General features: G+C 40.4%; 1 protein-coding gene across 1 annotated transcript; it reads left to right on the top strand.

Moving 5' to 3' along the window:
- Nucleotides 1-3,257: 3,257 nt before the first annotated feature.
- LOC145657366 (NLR family CARD domain-containing protein 3-like) lies at nt 3,258-17,128 on the top strand. Its single transcript, XM_081711720.1, has 6 exons — nt 3,258-3,474; nt 7,114-7,192; nt 10,195-10,466; nt 10,924-10,965; nt 15,113-16,904; nt 17,001-17,128. The coding sequence occupies exons 5-6, from the start codon at nt 15,145-15,147 to the stop codon at nt 17,038-17,040; spliced, it is 1,800 nt and encodes a 599-aa protein (XP_081567846.1). The 5' UTR covers nt 3,258-3,474; nt 7,114-7,192; nt 10,195-10,466; nt 10,924-10,965; nt 15,113-15,144; the 3' UTR covers nt 17,041-17,128.
- Nucleotides 17,129-19,931: the final 2,803 nt, after the last annotated feature.

Below are 19,931 nucleotides of genomic sequence, written 5' to 3' on the forward strand. Positions count from 1 at the left end.
TAACAGCTCCCCTGAGGTGTTCAGACCATGGTTCAGAGACAAAAGATAAAAACAGACCAGCTGAACTGGTTTCTGGTAATGAAAACTGCCGTGTAGAAATTCCAAACTGTACAAAACTGAAGCCAAATCATCTGAGTGCTCATATTCTCTCTCTCTCTCTCTCTCTCTCTCTCTCTCTCTCTCTCTCTCTCTCTCTCTCTCTCTCTCTCTCTGTACTCCTCCTATGTCTCTCTCTCACCATCTCTCACTCTCACACAGACATGTGACAGCAGCACTACACCATGATGGCTCTCTCTCTGTCTCACACAACACATGTTGATAGAAAGTGTTTCATTCTTTTCAAGCAGCTAAACTGGTTTCTGGTGATGACAAGTGGTTGTGTCTCAGTTCCAAACAGAACTTAAACAGAAAAATTCCCAGTATGAATTAAAACCTACACTGTTAGTGTAGTGACCTGAAGTGCTAACTTTACCCATCCAATGTTATCTAAACACTTGTAAAGTGATGCTAACACCCGCAGTGTTGATACACCTCTTACAGTATTCATGGTGTTTACATATTTGTATTTGTGTCTGTCTCTGTGATCATGGTTGTTTCTCTCTTGTTTTCTGCATCTGCTTCCATGTCTTCCTGTGTCTTCTGTTCTCACCATGTCTGCTCTAGTGTCTTCCTTCTTTTCCCAACACACACACACAGATGGACATATGGTATAAACACACACATGGAGGGAGATATGATATTCACAACAAGACTTGTTCTTCCACTCTTGGGATGTTATGGGACTGAAATGTGCTCATACTGGTTTGGCTCCTTCTAAAGAGAAAAAAAAGGTGCAACTAGATTATCGTTCAGATCATAACAGGAAAGAAACAGAGAGTGTGTGTACAGATGGACTGCAGTGAAGAAACAGAGCATTCCTAAAACCAGTCATACAGCCAGATTCCTAATACCAATTATATGGCCAAATTCCTAATGCCAATCATACGGCCAGATTCCTAAAGCCAACCATGTGGCCAGATTCAGAAAGCCTATCATATTTACATTTACAGTATTTATAGCATTTAGCAGATGCTCTTATCCAGAATGACTTGCAAAATTGCTTTGTCATTTACTCATAGAAAACATCCTACCCAGTACAGTAGGTTAGAGTCCAAGATACCAATGATCTAGAATACAGGGATCACTGCTGATGCCTACAAGTGCAAAATACATACGGTCTATCTTAAACAATGATAAGTGTAATACACAATAAGTGCTAGGGTTTGTTAAACAACATCAGTGTAATAAACAATACCCTACAATAAGTACTAATTTACTCAGGGTCAGTTGTCATTTAAATATTCCACAAATAGTTGGGTCTTCAGTCTGCGGTTGAAGACTGCAAGGGACTCTGCTGTCCGGACAGCAAGTGGGAGTTTATTCCACCATCTTGGAGCCAGGACAGAAAATAGTCTAGTTGCTTGTCTTCCATGAGACCTGAAGCACGGTATTTCAAGCCAAACCTTACTTGAGGTTCGAAGTACTTAAAGTACGAATCAAGGACCATTGACCTCCTGTATGAAGGGGCTGGTCCATTTTTGACTTTGTAGGCAAGCATCAAGGTTTTAAATCTGATGCGTACAGCTACTGGAAGTCAATGAAAGGAGCACAGCAGTAGAGTAATGTGAACTTCAGAAAATTGAAGACCAGTCATGCTGCTGCATTCTGGACAAGTTCAGAATGAACTTAAGGACAAATTCACATCCAAGAATACCTAGATCTGCAGGAAAGTCCACATACCTGGACTACTGGATTTGAACCTTTCCTATACAAAGTGTTGCAACAAGACCAAACTCAAATAAGGAAAATATTCTTTATTAATTCTAATGTATCCTACAAGATATTTGATTGTGTGGACTATGAATCCACAGTTTCCCTCAGTGAATCTAACAGGTTCCGCAACCTTAACAGTTCTGAGAGTCCCTCTTTAGAAATGTATGTGAACTTTCCATATGTCTTTGAAACGTTCTGAGCGCAAGCGGAGACAGAGTCACAGTATGGGGAATGCAGTTTATTAGAGAACACACGTAGTCCATAGATGTAATTCAAAGTACAAGCCGTATATCCAGAAAATCATGTATGTTTATACAGTATATGACATACAGCTGTCTTTACTATCTATAAATATATTCTGTATATGACATACAGCTGTCTTTATTGTCTGTATGCATGTATATACTGTATATGATATACACCTGTCTTTATTGTCTGTCTGTACATATATACTGTATTTGACATACAGCTGTATTTACTGTCTGTGTATATAATGCATATGACATACAGCTGTCTTTAGTGTCTGTATGTGTGGATATACTGTGACACAGCTGTCTTTACTGTCTATATGTATGATGTATATTCTGTATATGACATACAGCTGTCTTTATTGTCTGTATGTATGTATATACTGTATATGACATACAGCTGTCTTCTATTGTCTTTATATGTTTATATACAGTATATGACATACAACTGTCTTTATTGTCAGGATGTGTGATGTATATACTGTATATGACATAGAGCTACCATTACTGTCTGTATTTATGTTTATACTGTATATCGCATAGCCATACACCATGATGGATCTCTCCCTGTCTCACACAACACATGTTGATAGAAAGTGTTTCATTCTTTTCAAGCAGCTAAACTGGTTTCTGGTGATGACAAGTGGTTGTGTCTCAGTTCCAAACAGAACTTAAACAGAAAAATCCCCAGTATGAATTAAAACCTACACTGTTAGTGTAGTGACCTGAAGTGCTAACTTTGCCCATCCAATGTTATCTAAACACTTGTACAGTGATGTTAACACCCGCAGTGTTGATACACCTCTTACAGTATTCATGGTGTTTACATATTTGTATTTGTGTCTGTCTCTGTGATCATGGTTGTTTCTCTCTTGTTTTCTGCATCTGCTTCCATGTCTTCCTGTGTCTTCTGTTCTCACCATGTCTGCTCTAGTGTCTTCCTTCTTTTCCCAACACGCACACACAGATGGACATATGGTATAAACACACACATGGAGGGAGATATGATATTCACAACAAGACTTGTTCTTCCACTCTTGGGATGTTATGGGACTGAAATGTGCTCATACTGGTTTGGCTCCTTCTAAAAAGAAAAAAAAGGTGCAACTAGATTATCGTTCAGATCATAACAGGAAAGAAACAGAGAGTGTGTGTACAGATGGACTGCAGTGAAGAAACAGAACATGTTTACAGGTGGACTCCAGTGAAGAAATAGACAGTGTGTGTACAGGTGTGTTTATAGTAGTAATAAACAGTTATGATCAACAATTGGTCAGTTATGTTGCTACAGTAGTGAAAACTCAGTAGTGAAACAGTAGCTAAAGTGAGTGTGTTGACAATTAATTAATCTGGACATCCTGATGAAGACAGATCCAGACATTCTTCCTGAAGACTTATAGACTGAACAGTAAAGGTAACACTGCTCCCATGCTTCATAGATATTGCTGTAATCTTGTGTATTTCTCTCTGTAATTAATTATGGCTTTCAGTAAGATTCCTAATACCAATCATTAGCCACATTCCTAAAACCAGTCATACGGCCAGATTCCTAATACCAATAATACGGCCAGATTCCTAAAACCAACCATGTGGCCAGATTCAGAAAGCCTATCATATTTACATTTACAGTAATTATAGTATTTAGCAGATGCTCTTATCCAGAATGACTTGCAAAATTGCTTTGTCATTTACTCATAGAAAACATCCTAGCCCGTACAGTAGGTTAGAGTCCAATATACCAATGATCTAGAAAACAGGAATCACTGCTGATGCCTACAAGTACAAAATACATAAGGTCTATCTTAAACAATGATAAGTGTAATACACAATAAGTGCTAGGGTTTGTTAAACAACATCAGTGTAATAAACAATACCCTACAATAAGTACTAATTTACTCAGTCAATATAGGAGCAGGGTCAGTTGTCATTTAAATATTCCAAAAATAGATGGGTCTTCAGTCTGCGGTTGAAGACTGCAAGGGACTCTGCTGTCCGGACAGCAAGTGGGAGTTTATTCCACCATCTTGGAGCTAGGACAGAAAATTGTCTAGTTGCTTGTCTTCCATGAGACCTGAAGCACAGTATTTCAAGCCAAACCTTACTTGAGGTTCGAAGTACTCAAGGTACGAATCGAGGACCATTGACCTCATGTATGAAGGGGCTGGTCCATTTTTGACTTTGTAGGCAAGCATCAAGGCTTTAAATCTGATGCGTGCAGCTACTGGAAGTCAATGAAAGGAGCACAGCAGTGGAGTAATGTGAACTTCAGAAAATTGAAGACCAGTCATGCTGCTGCATTCTGGACAAGTTCAGAATGAACTTAAGGACAAATTCACATCCAAGAATACCTAGATCTGCAGGAAAGTCCACATACCTGGACTACTGGATTTGAACCTTTCCTATACAAAGTGTTGCAACAAGACCAAACTCAAATAAGGAAAATATTCTTTATTAATTCTAATGTATCCTACAAGATATTTGATTGTGTGGACTATGAATCCACAGTTTCCCTCAGTGAATGTAACAGGTTCCCCAACCTGAACAGTTCTGAGAGTCCCTCTTTAGAAATTCATGTGAACTTTCCATATGTCTTTGAAATGTTCTAAGCGCAAGCGGAGACAGTATGGGGAATGCAGTTTATTAGAGAACACACATAGTCCATAGATGTAATTCAAAGTACAAGTCATATATCCAGAAAATCATGTATGTTTATACAATATGACATACAGCTGTCTTTACTGTCTGTAAATATATTCTGTATATTACATACAGCTGTCTTTATTGTCTGTATGCATGTATATACTGTATATGATATACACCTGTCTTTATTGTCTGTCTGTACATATATACTGTATTTGACATACAGCTGTATTTACTGTCTGTGTATATAATGCATATGACATACAGCTGTCTTTAGTGTCTGTATGTGTGGATATACTGTGACACAGCTGTATTTACTGTCTATATGTATGATGTATATTCTGTATATGACATACAGCTGTCTTTATTGTCTGTATGTATGTATATACTGTATATGACATACAGCTGTCTTCTATTGTCTTTATATGTTTATATACAGTATATGACATACAACTGTCTTTATTGTCAGGATGTGTGATGTATATACTGTATATGACATAGAGCTACCATTACTGTCTGTATTTATGTTTATTGCATAGCTGTCTTTACAGTCTGTATGTATATACTGTATATGACAAACAGCTGTGTTTATTGTCTGTGTGTATATGTTGTATATGACACTCAGCTGTCTTTATTGTCCGTATTTATAATGTATGGCCTACAGGTACCATTACTGTCGGTTTGTGTGTGTATACATTATGACATAGAGCTGTCTTTATTGTCTGTTTGTGTGTATATACTGTATAAGTATTTCTGTCTGTATGTATGTACTGTATGTGACATACAGCTGTCATTATAGTTTTTATGTATGTTTATACTGTATATGACATACAGCTGTCTTTACTGTCTGTATGTATGATGTATATTCTGTATATGACATACAGCTGTCTATTGTCTGTTTGTATATTTATACTGTATATGACATAGCTGTCTTTACTGTCTGTATGTATGTACTGTATGTGACATACAGCTGTCATTATAGTCTTGTATGTATGTTTATACTGTATATGACACTCAGCTGTCTTTATTGTCCGTATGTATAATGTATGGCCTACAGCTGTTTATTGTCTGTATGTATGTTTATACTGTATATGACATACAGCTGTCTTCTATTGTCTGTATATGTTTATATACAGTATGTCTTTATTGTCTGGATGTGTGATGTATATTCTGTATATGATATACCGCTGTCTTTACTGTCTGCATGTATATAATGTATATGACATACAGCTGTCTTCTATTGTCTGTATATGTTTATATACAGTATGCCTTTATTGTCTGGATGTGTGATGTATATACTGTATATAATATACCGCTGTCTTTATAGTCTGTATGTATATTTATATGTAATGTTGAGCGATAAGGAGGCGGACACATGCGCGGAGAGGAGCAAGATTTATTATGCGCAAATCCAAAATCAGAGTTGTTATCGTAGTCCAGGCTCAAAGAGCCAACACGGAGAGCACGGGGATATATAAGTAGACAAAATAAACACACGAAGGCAAACTGGGAAGCAGGCTATAACTAAGGCTAGGGAAAACTCATGGCTAAGAAACACGGAGTACAAACCAACAGTATACAGTATACAGTATAAACATACATAAAGACTATAATGACAGCTGTATGTCAAATACAGTACATACATACAGACAGTAGACAGCTGTATGTCTTATACAGTATATACACACAGACAGTAAATACAGCTGTATGTCATTTACAGTGTATACATACAGACAGTAAATACAGCTATGTCATATACAGTATAAATATACAAACATGACATAGCTGTATGTCATATACAGAATATACATCATACATACAGACAGTAAAGACAGCTGTATGTCATATACAGTATAAACATACATAAAAACTATAATGACAGTACAGCTGTCTACTGTCTGTATGTATGTACTGTATGTGACATACAGCTGTCATTATAGTCTTTATGTACGTTTATACTGTATATGACATACACCTGTCTTTATTGTCTGTGTGTTTATATGTGTATCTGACATACAGCTGTCTTTACTGTCTGTATGTACATACTGCATTACATTCCGCTGTCTTTACTGTCTGTATGTATATACTTGTATTTGATGTACAGCTGTCTTTATTGTCTGTATGTGTGTATATACTGTATATGATATATAGCTGTCTTTACTGTCTGTATGTGTGTATATACTGTATATGATATATAGCTGTCTTTACTGTCTGTATGTGTGTATATACTGTATATGATATATAGCTGTCTTTACTGTCTGTATATGTGTATATACTGTATATGAGATATAGCTGTCTTTACTGTCTGTATGTGTGTGTATATACTGGATATAACATACAGTCTTTTGATCCCCCTCAAGACACTAACACTTTCTGAAATCTTCATATAGATTTTCTCTGTTGTTTTCTACAGGTCTGCAAAGATGCACCATAACAGATAAACTAAGACATTTACCAAGACTCTGCTGGTTGTGTGGTCTCCTGTAACTCAGGTAAGGCTCTGACCTTAAGTAAAGAAATTAGGGTGCTAGTAACACCTACATCTTGCATTTGATTCACAGGGTGCACACGTACTGTCACACTGATACACATGTAAGCCACTCTGGAGAAGAGTGTCTGTAAATGTGTGTGAACAAATGAATCCTTATTAAATCCTCGATAAATCAGTTTTCTTACTGGGTAACTCCATCACAATTGTCAGATTTTCATAACTATTGTACCAAGGGTCGATTTCACACAGACACCTATAACAGAGCCACAAACATTTTCATTACATGTTTACATACTTCCTCACATATTTGTTTCTGGGTTAAATTTCCTGTGTTCAAGATCAACATTTTTTACTTGTAACTACTACTTCTTTTTGATAAACACATGCAACCTCTGAAATAATGTGGATGAACCTGTTTATTGCTGCTGTGTTTCAGTTGAATGTTGCTTAAGATTGGTCATGGACAACCAAGAGAAAACACCAGTCAGGGGAACAATTCCAATGTTTGAAAGTAATAGGGGGGCACTGTTTCACATTTTCATTAAACTGTCTCATTGAATTTGTGGTGAATTTGAGTAAGAATACATAATTTTTATATATTGTTTTTGTTGAGTCAGTTTGAGTGTCACTGGGCTGTCAGACCCACAGGCTGTTCGTTGTGTTGTGTATTGTGAATCTGGCCCATGGGCTATGTGTTGTGTATTGGGTGGGCTGTGTGCTGTGTGTCTGCACCAGAACAGTGCAAATGCACTGTAAGGCACATCCATTAGTATTGTGCAGGTCATACCTCAGTCTACAGTACTACACATACAGTCTGATTACACATACACATACACATACAGTCTGGTCCTCCATGTTGATTGGGCGTATGGCAGTGTAGTGTCTGTATCCCTGTCACATCTGGTCCTCCATGTTGACTGGGTATAGGGGTGGACGGTGTCTATATCCTGTCACATCTGGTCCTCCATGTTGATTGGGTATAGGGGTGGACGGTGTCTGTATCCCTGTCACATCTGGTCCTCCATGTTGACTGGGTATAGGGGTGGACGGTGTCTGTATCCCTGTCACATCTGGTCCTCCATGTTGATTGGGTATAGGGGTGGACGGTGTCTGTATCCCTGTCACATCTGGTCCTCCATGTCGGTTGGTTCTCCTTCCAGCAGCAGTCTGTGGGTCGCCTCCCATCTCACCCTCACAGGTCTGTTCTCTGATCACTCCCATCTCAACCTCACAGGCCTGTTCTCTGATCACTCCCATCTCACCCTCACAGGTCTGTTCTCTGATCACTCCCATCTCAACCTCACAGGCCTGTTCTCTGATCACTCCCATCTCACCCTCACAGGTCTGTTCTCTGATCATTCCCATCTCACCCTCACAGGCCTGTTCTCTGATCACTCCCATCTCACCCTCACAGGTCTGTTCTCTGATCATTCCCATCTCACCCTCACAGGCCTGTTCTCTGATCACTCCCGTCTCACCCTCACAGGTCTGTTCTCTGATCACTCCCATCTCACCCTCACAGGCCTGTTCTCTGATCAATCCCGTCTCACCCTCACAGGTCTGTTCTCTGATCACTCCCGTCTCACCCTCACAGGCCTGTTCTCTGATCACTCCCATCTCACCCTCACAGGCCTGTTATCTGATCACTCCCATCTCACCCTCACAGGTCTGTTCTGTGATCACTCCCATCTCACCCTCACAGGCCTGTTCTCTGATCACTCCCATCTCACCCTCACAGGCCTGTTATCTGATCACTCCCATCTCACCCTCACAGGCCTGTTATCTGATCACTCCCATCTCACCCTCATAGGCCTGTTATCTGATCACTCCCATCTCACCCTCACAGGCCTGTTATCTGATCACTCCCATCTCACCCTCACAGGCCTGTTCTGTGATCACCCCCATCTCACCCTCACAGGCCTGTTATCTGATCACTCCCATCTCACCCTCACAGGCCTGTTCTCTGATCATTCCCATCTCACCCTCACAGGTCTGTTCTCTGATCACTCCCATCTCACCCTCACAGGTCTGTTCTGTGATCACTCCCATCTCACCCTCACAGGCCTGTTATCTGGTCACTCCCATCTCACCCTCACAGGCCTGTTCTCTGATAACTAAATATATAGTTTGATTTTGTGTATCACACAACTTTGAAAATCATCTCATTGTATCACTCGGAATTTCACATCTTATTCAGTAACATTCCAATGCTTTTTCTTAATTGTGAAAGCCTATTAACTCCTTCCCCACCAGTAAGGCTGTTTCATAATCAATGTTTTTCTGTCTGTAAATGTGTTTCTATACTGCCATCTTGTGGTCACTGATGGACATTTCAATGTCCATGGTGCCATTTGTGTAAAAATAAATAATCTATTATAGTCATATGACATTAGTGATGGGCAGATCATCAATAACTGCCCCACTAATTTAAATGTGAATTTAAATATGTGTATTCAGAGTAAAACAAGCAGACTGTATGACCTCAGACTATCAGTGTTTTCATAACAGACCCACACAGTGGTAGTGAGAGATGACAAACAGGTAAAACCCAGTGAACACACATTAACACTTTACTCACTCCTCTCCACATCCCTCACACAGCACACTTCACCCAACACACATTCACTCCTCTCTGTCACTCACACAGCACACTTCACCCAACACACATTCACTCCTCTCTGTCACTCACACAGCACACTTCACCCAACACACATTCACTCCTCTCCACATCCCTCACACAGCACACTTCACCCAACACACATTCACTCCTCTCCACATCCCTCACACAGCACACTTCACCCAACACACTCACATTCACTCCTCTCTACATCACTCACACAGCACACTTCACCCAACACACTCACATTCACTCCTCTCTGTCACTCACACAGCACTCTTCACCCAACACACTCACATTCACTTCTCTCTACATCCCTGCACTGTGAATATAAAACGTTTGTGAACCTTCAGTAAACCGGACTGTTGCCCTTCTTCACATTGCAGGATGGACAAAGAACAGCTTCTCTTCACTTTAAATGACCTGGAGACAGAAGACCTGAACATATTCCAGTGGCATCTGAAAAATGGAGTGGAAGGTTTCCTGTGTATCCCAAAGTCTCAGCTGGAGAAATCTAACAGACCTGACACTGTGGACAAGATGGTGCAGAAATATGGCCCAAATGGAGCTGTGGAGATCACACTGATCATCCTGAAGAAGATGAACCACAACCAACTGGCTGAGACCCTGAGAATCAAACACAGTGAAAATAAAGCAGGTGAAATCATGTTCAATTTTTAAACTCACTATTTCAGGATTTTATATGCTCATAGCATTTGGTTTTATTTTGTTAGTGAACTCAATAGATAAAGAATGAAGAGGAAAACAATGCTTAGTTAATTTACAAAGTAGAATGAGACAAAATTCAAAATAATTTGGTATATTAATAAACAAACATTGCAAACAATATGTTTTGAATAACAAATGTTCATTAGCAACAATGAGAAAAGTGTCAGTCTCAGTTTAAACATGAGCAAATTACAAATGTAGTCCAATAATGATAAACAATGTGTTTGGCACAGACTGTATAACTTACAAAATGCATAATAACAAATGTGCAGTGTCTTTTCAAACATAGCAGTCACAACCAAAAAATGCACATAGGACTCACAGTTAATAAAGTAGGTTTTGTGTTTTATATGTTCTGCTCTTTACTCTGATGTCTTCTATCACAGGTGGAGACAAATTTTAATTGTCGACTGCTAAAACTCCAGCAGGTAAATTCAACCCAGTCACACCTTTAGGCATGAGATTATATTACAACTTTAAACAACATGAATATCACATATACTACTGCCATCATTCACATACACACATCACATACACTACTGTCATCATTCACATACATACATCACATACACTACTGTCATCATTCACATACACACATCACATACACTACTGTCATCATTCACATACTCACATCACATACACTACTGTCATCATTCACATACACACATCACATACACTACTGTCATCATTCACATACTCACATCACATACACTACTGTCGTCATTCACATACATACGTCACATACACTAATGTCATCATTCACATACTCACATCACATACACTACTGTCATCATTCACATACACACATCACATACACTACTGTCATCATTCACATACATACATCACATACACTACTGTCATCATTCACATACACACATCACATACACTACTGTCATCATTCACATACTCACATCACATACACTACTGTCATCATTCACATACACACATCACATACACTACTGTCATCATTCACATACTCACATCACATACACTACTGTCGTCATTCACATACATACGTCACATACACTACTGCCATCATTCACATACACACATCACATACACTACTGTCATCATTCACATACATACATCACATACACTACTGTCATCATTCACATACACACATCACATACACTACTGTCATCATTCACATACTCACATCACATACACTGCTGTCGTCATTCACATACATACGTCACATACACTACTGCCATCATTCACATACACACATCACATACACTACTGCCATCATTCACATACACACATCACATACACTACTGTCATCATTCACATACATACATCACATACACTACTGTCATCATTCACATACACACATCACATACACTACTATCATCATTCACATACTCACATCACATACACTACTGTCATCATTCACATACTCACATCACATACACTACTGTCGTCATTCACATACATACGTCACATACACTACTGCCATCATTCACATACACACATCACATACACTACTGTCGTCATTCATATACATCACATACACTACTGTCATCATTCATATACATCACATACACTACTATCATCATTCACATACTCACATCACATACACTACTGTCATCATTCACATACTCACATCACATACACTACTGTCGTCATTCATATACGTCACATACACTACTGTCATCATTCACATACTCACATCACATACACTACTGTCATCATTCACATACTCACATCACATACACTACTGTCATCATTCATATACATCACATACACTACTATCATCATTCACATGCACACACCACATACACTACTGTCATCATTCACATACACATGTCACATACATTACATACACTTCTGTCAGCCTGCAGTTATTAAACAGTCCCTCAGATACTGCACAACATTATAGTTCAGGAAATAATTAAATCTCAAAATTATTGCACAGCTTCAATGTTGTTACACCTGTTAATATAATCACATAGTCTAAAAGAATTGGAGTTTCCTAGATCTAGCTACTTAAATCTTTAATGAAGAAGGCACAAACTATTTTTTTTTAATAATTCTATTACATACCAGAACTGTGAAGGTTAAAGCACGATAGTAGTGAGAAATCTCTCCCCAGCCTAAACGCATCATGTTCATTTATGCTCTTTTCATAACAAATCTCATTCACGGGAGACAAACCAAATAATGGGGGGAGTCCTTCTCTAGTTGACATCCAGCACAGCAGAAACAATACAAACAATAAAGAACAAAATACCTCTTCATTAACACACTGAGCACTGGTAGACACATGACCTCTCCCTGAGTGTTTCAGCACCTCTTCATTAACACACTGAGCACTGGTAGACACGTCACCTCTACCTTAGTGTTTCAGTACCTCTTCATTAACACACTGAGCACTGGTAGACACATGACCTCTCCCTGAGTGTTTCAGCACCTCTTCATTAACACACTGAGCACTGGTAGACACGTCACCTCTCCCTGAGTGTTTCAGTACCTCTTCATTAACACACTGAGCACTGGTAGACACATCACCTCTCCCTGAGTGTTTCAGTACCTCTTCATTAACACACTGAGCACTGGTAAACACATCACCTCTCCCTTAGTGTTTCAGCACCTCTTCATTAACACACTGAGCACTGGTAGACACGCCACCTCTCCCTGAGTGTTTCAGCACCTCTTCATTAACACACTGAGCACTGGTAGACACATCACCTCCCCGTGAGTGTTTTGGCACCTCTTCATTAACACACTGAGCACTGGTAGACACATTACCTCTCCCTTAGTGTTTCATTACCTCTTCATTAACACACTAAACACCTCCCCGTGAGTGTTTTGGCACCTCTTCATTAACACACTGAGCACTGGTAGACACATTACCTCTCCCTTAGTGTTTCAGCACCTCTTCATTAACACACTGAGCACTGGTAGACACATTACCTCTCCCTTAGTGTTTCATTACCTCTTCATTAACACACTAAACACTGCTAGACACGTCACCTCTCCCTGAGTGTTTCAGTACCGCTTCATTAACACACTAAACACTGCTAGACACGTCACCTCTCCCTGAGTGTTTTAGCACCTCTTCATTAACACACTGAGCACTGGTAGACACATCACCTCTCCCTTAGTGTTTCAGTACCTCTTCATTAACACACTGAGCACTGGTAGACAAATCACCTCTCCCTTAGTGTTTCAGTACCTCTTCATTAACACACTGAGCACTGGTAGACACATCACCTCTCCCTTAGTGTTTCAGTACCTCTTCATTAACACACTGAGCACTGGTAGACACATCACCTCTCCCTTAGTGTTTCAGTACCTCTTCATTAACACACTGAGCACTGGTAGACACATTACCTCTCCCTTAGTGTTTCATTACCTCTTCATTAACACACTAAACACTGCTAGACACATCACCTCTCCCTGAGTGTTTCAGTACCACTTCATTAACACACTGAGCACTGGTAAACACATCACCTCTCCGTGAGTGTTTTGGCACCTCTTCATTAACACACTGAGCACTGGTAGACCCAACACCTCTCCCTGAGTGTTTCAGCACCTCTTCATTAACACACTGAGCACTGGTAGACACGTCACCTCTACCTAAGTGTTTCAGTACCTCTTCATTAACACACTGAGCACTGGTAGACACATGACCTCTCCCTTAGTGTTTCAGCACCTCTTCATTAACACACTGAGCACTGGTAGACACATGACCTCTCCCTGAGTGTTTCAGCACCTCTTCATTAACACACTGAGCACTGGTAGACACATCACCTCACCCTGAGTGTTTCAGTACCTCTTCATTAACACACTGAGCACTGGTAGACACATCACCTCTCCCTGAGTGTTTCAGCACCTCTTCATTAACACACTGAGCACTGGTAGACACATTACCTCTCCCTTAGTGTTTCAGTACCTCTTCATTAACACACTGAGCACTGTTAAACACATCACCTCTCCCTGAGTGTTTCAGCACCTCTTCATTAACACACTGAGCACTGGTAGACACATTACCTCTCCTTTAGTGTTTCATTACCTCTTCATTAACACACTGAGCACTGGTAAACACATCACCTCTCCCTGAGTGTTTCAGCACCTCTTCATTAACACACCGAGCACTGGTAGACACGTCACCTCTCCCTTAGTGTTTCAGTACCTCTTCATTAACACACTGAACACTGGTAGACATATATAACCTGTTACAGCTCAGCATACATAAGACAGTTAGTGCATAGGTAAAGCCTTGCACACACTCTGTGATTATGAACTAATGGAGGTAGCACTGACCAAAAAGAGAAGGCAAAGCAAAGCTGCAGAAAGTAAGAACTAAGATCCAGCTTGGTTCAGTTAAAGACTCATTGAGCCATTACAGACTGTTCCGTCTCATAACAATAATCAAAACTTTGACTCTCATTTGGAGTCTTTTTGATGTCTCCTTATTTGGTAGTACTACTGATAGTTATTCTACTCTACAGTGGTAAACAAACTTCAGAGAGAACATGATATAAAGTTAACATTTTGAAGCTACACTAAAGAGGCACTTTCCTTATTCACAGGTTATATGAATCACAACTTTTTCTTCCCACTTTTTAACAGGTGGAGGAAAACATGATCTCAGTAGTAGGAGAATGAAAATAAAATATAAGGAAAAATTTGAGAAGTTGTATGAGGAGGCTACAATAGAATGTGATCGTGTGCCTATAAAAGACACTTACACTGAAGTTTACATGATCAAAGGATGCACAGGAGGAGTGAATACAAAGCATGAAGTGAGACAGGTGGAGGACTTTTACCCCAAAACAGAAGAAACACCAATCACACTCAGTGACCTCTTCAAAGTGCAGTCTACTGAAAACAAGCATGGTACTAAAGTCCTGACATTGGGAATAGTTGGAGTGGGAAAAACAGTCTCTGTGCACAAGTTCATTCTTGACTGGGCTGAAGAGAAGTGCAACCAGGACATAGATTTCATCATGTACCTCCCATTTCGAGAGCTGAACTTGGTCAAGGATGAAAAGTACAGCCTCTCAAAACTACTTCTTTACTTCCATCAAGAACTCCTTTCTGGAGATGAAAAGGAGATATTAAATGAAAAACTTCGGCTGCTTTTCATACTGGATGGACTGGATGAAAGTAGAATTCCTCTAGATCTTCATCAGAAGAAGGTATCTAATGTGAATGAAAAGACTACTCTTGATAAACTAATAACAAACCTCATAAATGGAGAACTGCTTCCTTCTGCTCTCCTCTGGATCACTTCACGACCTGCAGCAGTCAGTAAGATAAATTACCAATACTTTAACCCTGTTACAGAAATCCGTGGATTCAATGACCCACAGAAGGAGGAGTACTTCAGGAAGAGAATCAGAGATGAAGATCAAGCCACCACAATTCTCTCACACATTAAGACTGCAAGAAGCCTTCATATCTTGTGTCACATACCCGTCTTCTGCAGGATCGCAGCCACCGTGCTTCAGAAAATGCTGAAGGATGGTAAAGACATGAAAAATGCTCCCAAAACTCTGACAGAAGTGTATCTACGTTTCCTGATGTTTCTCACAGAGCAAATGACTGAGAAATACAGCACAAAGCAAAGCACTGACAATACAGTTCCATCCGAGACAAAAAGAGCAGAGGTGCTGGGTATCATGAAGCTTGGCAAGTTAGCTTTTCTTCAGCTCCAAAAAGGACGGCTGCTGTTCTATGAGAAAGATCTGAAAAAATGTGGCATTGATTTCCAAGAGGCTTTAGTGTACTCTGGAATTTGTACACAAATTTTTAAACAGGAGGGGAAGATCTTCAGCTTTGTGCATTTAAGCTTCCAGGAGTTTCTTGCTGCTGTATTTGTGTTCCTAACATTCAGGGATGAAGGCAACCCACTCCTTAAAACCCCACTGGAGAAAATGAAATGGAAGTTAAAACACAGACTGTGTGATCTGCTCAAGACAGCAGTAGATAAAGCCATGAGGAGTGAAAATGGACACCTGGACCTTTTCCTCCGTTTCCTCTTCGGCCTCTCACTGCAGTCCAATCAGAGGATCCTGAAGAGTCTACACCCAGAACTGGACATCAAAGAAGAGAGTTTAGAGGAGACTGTGAACTACATCAAGAAAACCATCAAGAGAACAAAATCCTTTGAAGAGACTATCAATCTATTCCACTGCTTGAGTGAAATGAAAGACAACTCTCTGATAAGTGAAATACAGACCTCCCTGAACTCAGGGGACCTCTCAACACAGACACTCTCATCTGTACAGTGTTCAGCTCTGGTGTTTGTGCTGCTGATGTCAGAGGAGATTCAAGAGAAATTTGAGCTGAAGAAATTCAGGCCATCAGATAAAGGACTGAAGGAATTACTTCCAGTGTTGAAAAATACCAGGCGAGCTCTGTAAGTATCTTTTGGATTAATCATTTTAATTTTTTAAGGTTTTTATTACTGAAGCTCCTTCTGTAACTAATCAAATTATGTGAATGTATTTCTCAGTCAGAGCAAACTGAACAATAGTTTTCATTTCCAGTGGTAAAAGGTTGTACTGTAAGTATATTTTGAATGGTACACTTTGGGGAATGGCTTTTCTGACAGCAACAACATTAAAGAACAGACAAGCCTTTATCTTAAGAGCAGACCAGTGCATTCCAGAATGACTGCAATGTCTTACCAGTTGGAATGCAACACATGACTGTCATTCTGTAATTGAAATGTCCCACTGGTCTTGCTGGCAAACACTCAGAAAGCCACACTGAGTCAAGACAAAGGAGTGTTCAGCAAGGAGCTCTGTATTTGTTTTAACAGAGACAGAGAATATATATACATTATGTGTGTGTGTGTGTGTGTGTGTGTGTGCGTGTGTGTGTGTGTGTGTCCAGGGATGGTTGGTGCTCTGTGTGTATGTATGTCCAGTGATGGTTGGTGCTCTGTGTGTGTGTGTGTGTGTGTGTGTGTGTGTGTGTGTGTGTGTGTGTGTGTGTTCAATGATGGTTGGTGCTCTGTGCATGTATGTCCAGTGATGGTTGGTGCTCTGCGCGCGCGCGTGTGTGTGTGTGTGTGTGTGTGTGTGTGTCCAGTGATGGTTGGTGCTTTGCATATGTATGTATGTCCAGTGATGGTTGGTGCTTTGCATATGTATGTATGTCCAGTGATGGTTGGTGCTTTGTGTGTGTATGTATGTCCAGTGATGGTTGGTGCTTTGCCCGTGTATGTATGTCCAGTGATGGTTGGTGCTCTGTGTGTATGCATGTATGTATGTATGTCCAGTGATGGTTGGTGCTCTGTGTCTGTATGTATGTCCAGTGATGGTTGGTTCTCTGTATGTATGTATGTATGTATGTATGTCCAGTGATGGATGGTGCTCTGTGTGTATGTATGTATGTCTGTCCAGTGATGGTTGGTGCTCTGTGTGTATGTATGTATGTATGTCCAGTGATGGTTGGTGCTCTGCGTGTGTATGTATGTCCAGTGATGGTTGGTGCTCTGTGTGTGTATGTATGTCCAGTGATGGTTGGTGCTCTGTGTGTGTATGTATGTCCAGTGATGGTTGGTGCTCTGTATGTATGTATGTATGTCCAGTGATGGTTGGTGCTCTGTGTGTATGTATGTCCAGTGATGGTTTGTGTTCTGTATGTATGTATGTATGTATGTATGTATGTATGTATGTATGTATGTATGTCCAGTGATGGTTGGTGCTCTGTATGTATGTATGTATGTCCAGTGATGGTTGGTGCTCTGTGTGTGTATGTATGTCCAGTGGTGGTTGGTGCTCTCTGTGTGTATGTATGTCCAGTGATGGTTGGTTCTCTGTATGTATGTATGTATGTATGTATGTATGTATGTATGTATGTATGTCCAGTGATGGATGGTGCTCTGTGTGTATGTATGTCCAGTGATGGTTGGTGCTCTGTATTTATGTATGTATGTATGTATGTATGTATGTATGTATGTATGTATGTATGTATGTATGTATGTATGTATGTATGTATGTCCAGTGATGGTTGATGCTCTGTATGTATGTATGTATGTCCAGTGATGGTTGGTGCTCTGTGTGTGTATGTATGTCCAGTGATGGTTGGTGCTCTGCGTGTGTATGTATGTCCAGTGATGGTTGGTGCTCTGCGTGTGTATGTATGTATGTCCAGTGATGGTTGGTGCTCTGCGTGTGTATGTATGTCCAGTGATGGTTGATGCTCTGTATGTATGTATGTATGTCCAGTGATGGTTGGTGCTCTGCGTGTGTATGTATGTCCAGTGATGGTTGATGCTCTGTATGTATGTATGTATGTCCAGTGATGGTTGGTGCTCTGTGTGTGTATGTATGTCTAGTGATGGTTGGTGCTCTGTGTATGTATGTATGTCCAGTGATGGTTGGTGCTCTGTGTGTGTATGTGTATGTATGTATGTATGTATGTATGTATGTGTGTGTGTATGTCCAGTGATGGTTGGTGCTCTGCGTGTGTATGTATGTCCAGTGATGGGTGGTGCTCTGTGTGTGTGTATGTCCAGTGATGGTTGGTGCTCTGTGTGTGTGTATGTCCAGTGATGGTTGGTGCTCTGTGTGTGTGTATGTCCAGTGATGGTTGGTGCTCTGTGTGTGTGTATGTCCAGTGATGGTTGGTGCTCTGTGTGTGTGTATGTCCAGTGATGGTTGGTGCTCTGCGTGTGTATGTATGTCCAGTGATGGGTGGTGCTCTGCGTGTGTGTGTATGTATGTCCAGTGATGGGTGGTGCTCTGTGTGTGTGTGTATGTCCAGTGATGGGTGGTGCTCTGTATGTATGTATGTGTGTATGTATGTCCGGTGATGGTTGGTGCTCTGTGTGTGTGTATGTCCAGTGATGGGTGGTGCTCTGTATGTATGTATGTATGTATGTATGTCCAGTGATGGGTGGTGCTCTGCGTGTGTGTGTATGTATGTCCAGTGATGGGTGGTGCTCTGTGTGTATGTGTATGTCCAGTGATGGGTGGTGCTCTGCGTGTGTATGTATGTCCAGTGATGGGTGGTGCTCTGTATGTATGTATGTATGTATGTATGTATGTCCAGTGATGGTTGGTGCTCGGTATGTATGTCCAGTGATGGTTGGTGCTCTGTGTGTATGTATGTCCAGTGATGGTTGGTGCTCTGTATGTATGTATGTGTGTATGTATGTCCAGTGATGGGTGGTGCTCTGTGTGTGTATGTATGTATGTATGTCCAGTGATGGGTGGTGCTCTGTGTGTGTGTGTATGTATGTCCAGTGATGGGTGGTGCTCTGTATGTATGTGTGTGTGTATGTATGTGTGTATGTATGTCCAGTGATGGGTGGTGCTCTGTGTGTGTATGTATGTATGTATGTCCAGTGATGGGTGGTGCTCTGTGTGTGTGTGTATGTATGTCCAGTGATGGGTGGTGCTCTGTATGTATGTATGTGTGTATGTATGTCCAG

This window comes from Electrophorus electricus, chromosome 1 (genome assembly GCF_041902795.1).
Source record: "Electrophorus electricus isolate QZ-2024a chromosome 1, ASM4190279v1, whole genome shotgun sequence".
NCBI classification, from domain to species: domain Eukaryota; kingdom Metazoa; phylum Chordata; class Actinopteri; order Gymnotiformes; family Gymnotidae; genus Electrophorus; species Electrophorus electricus.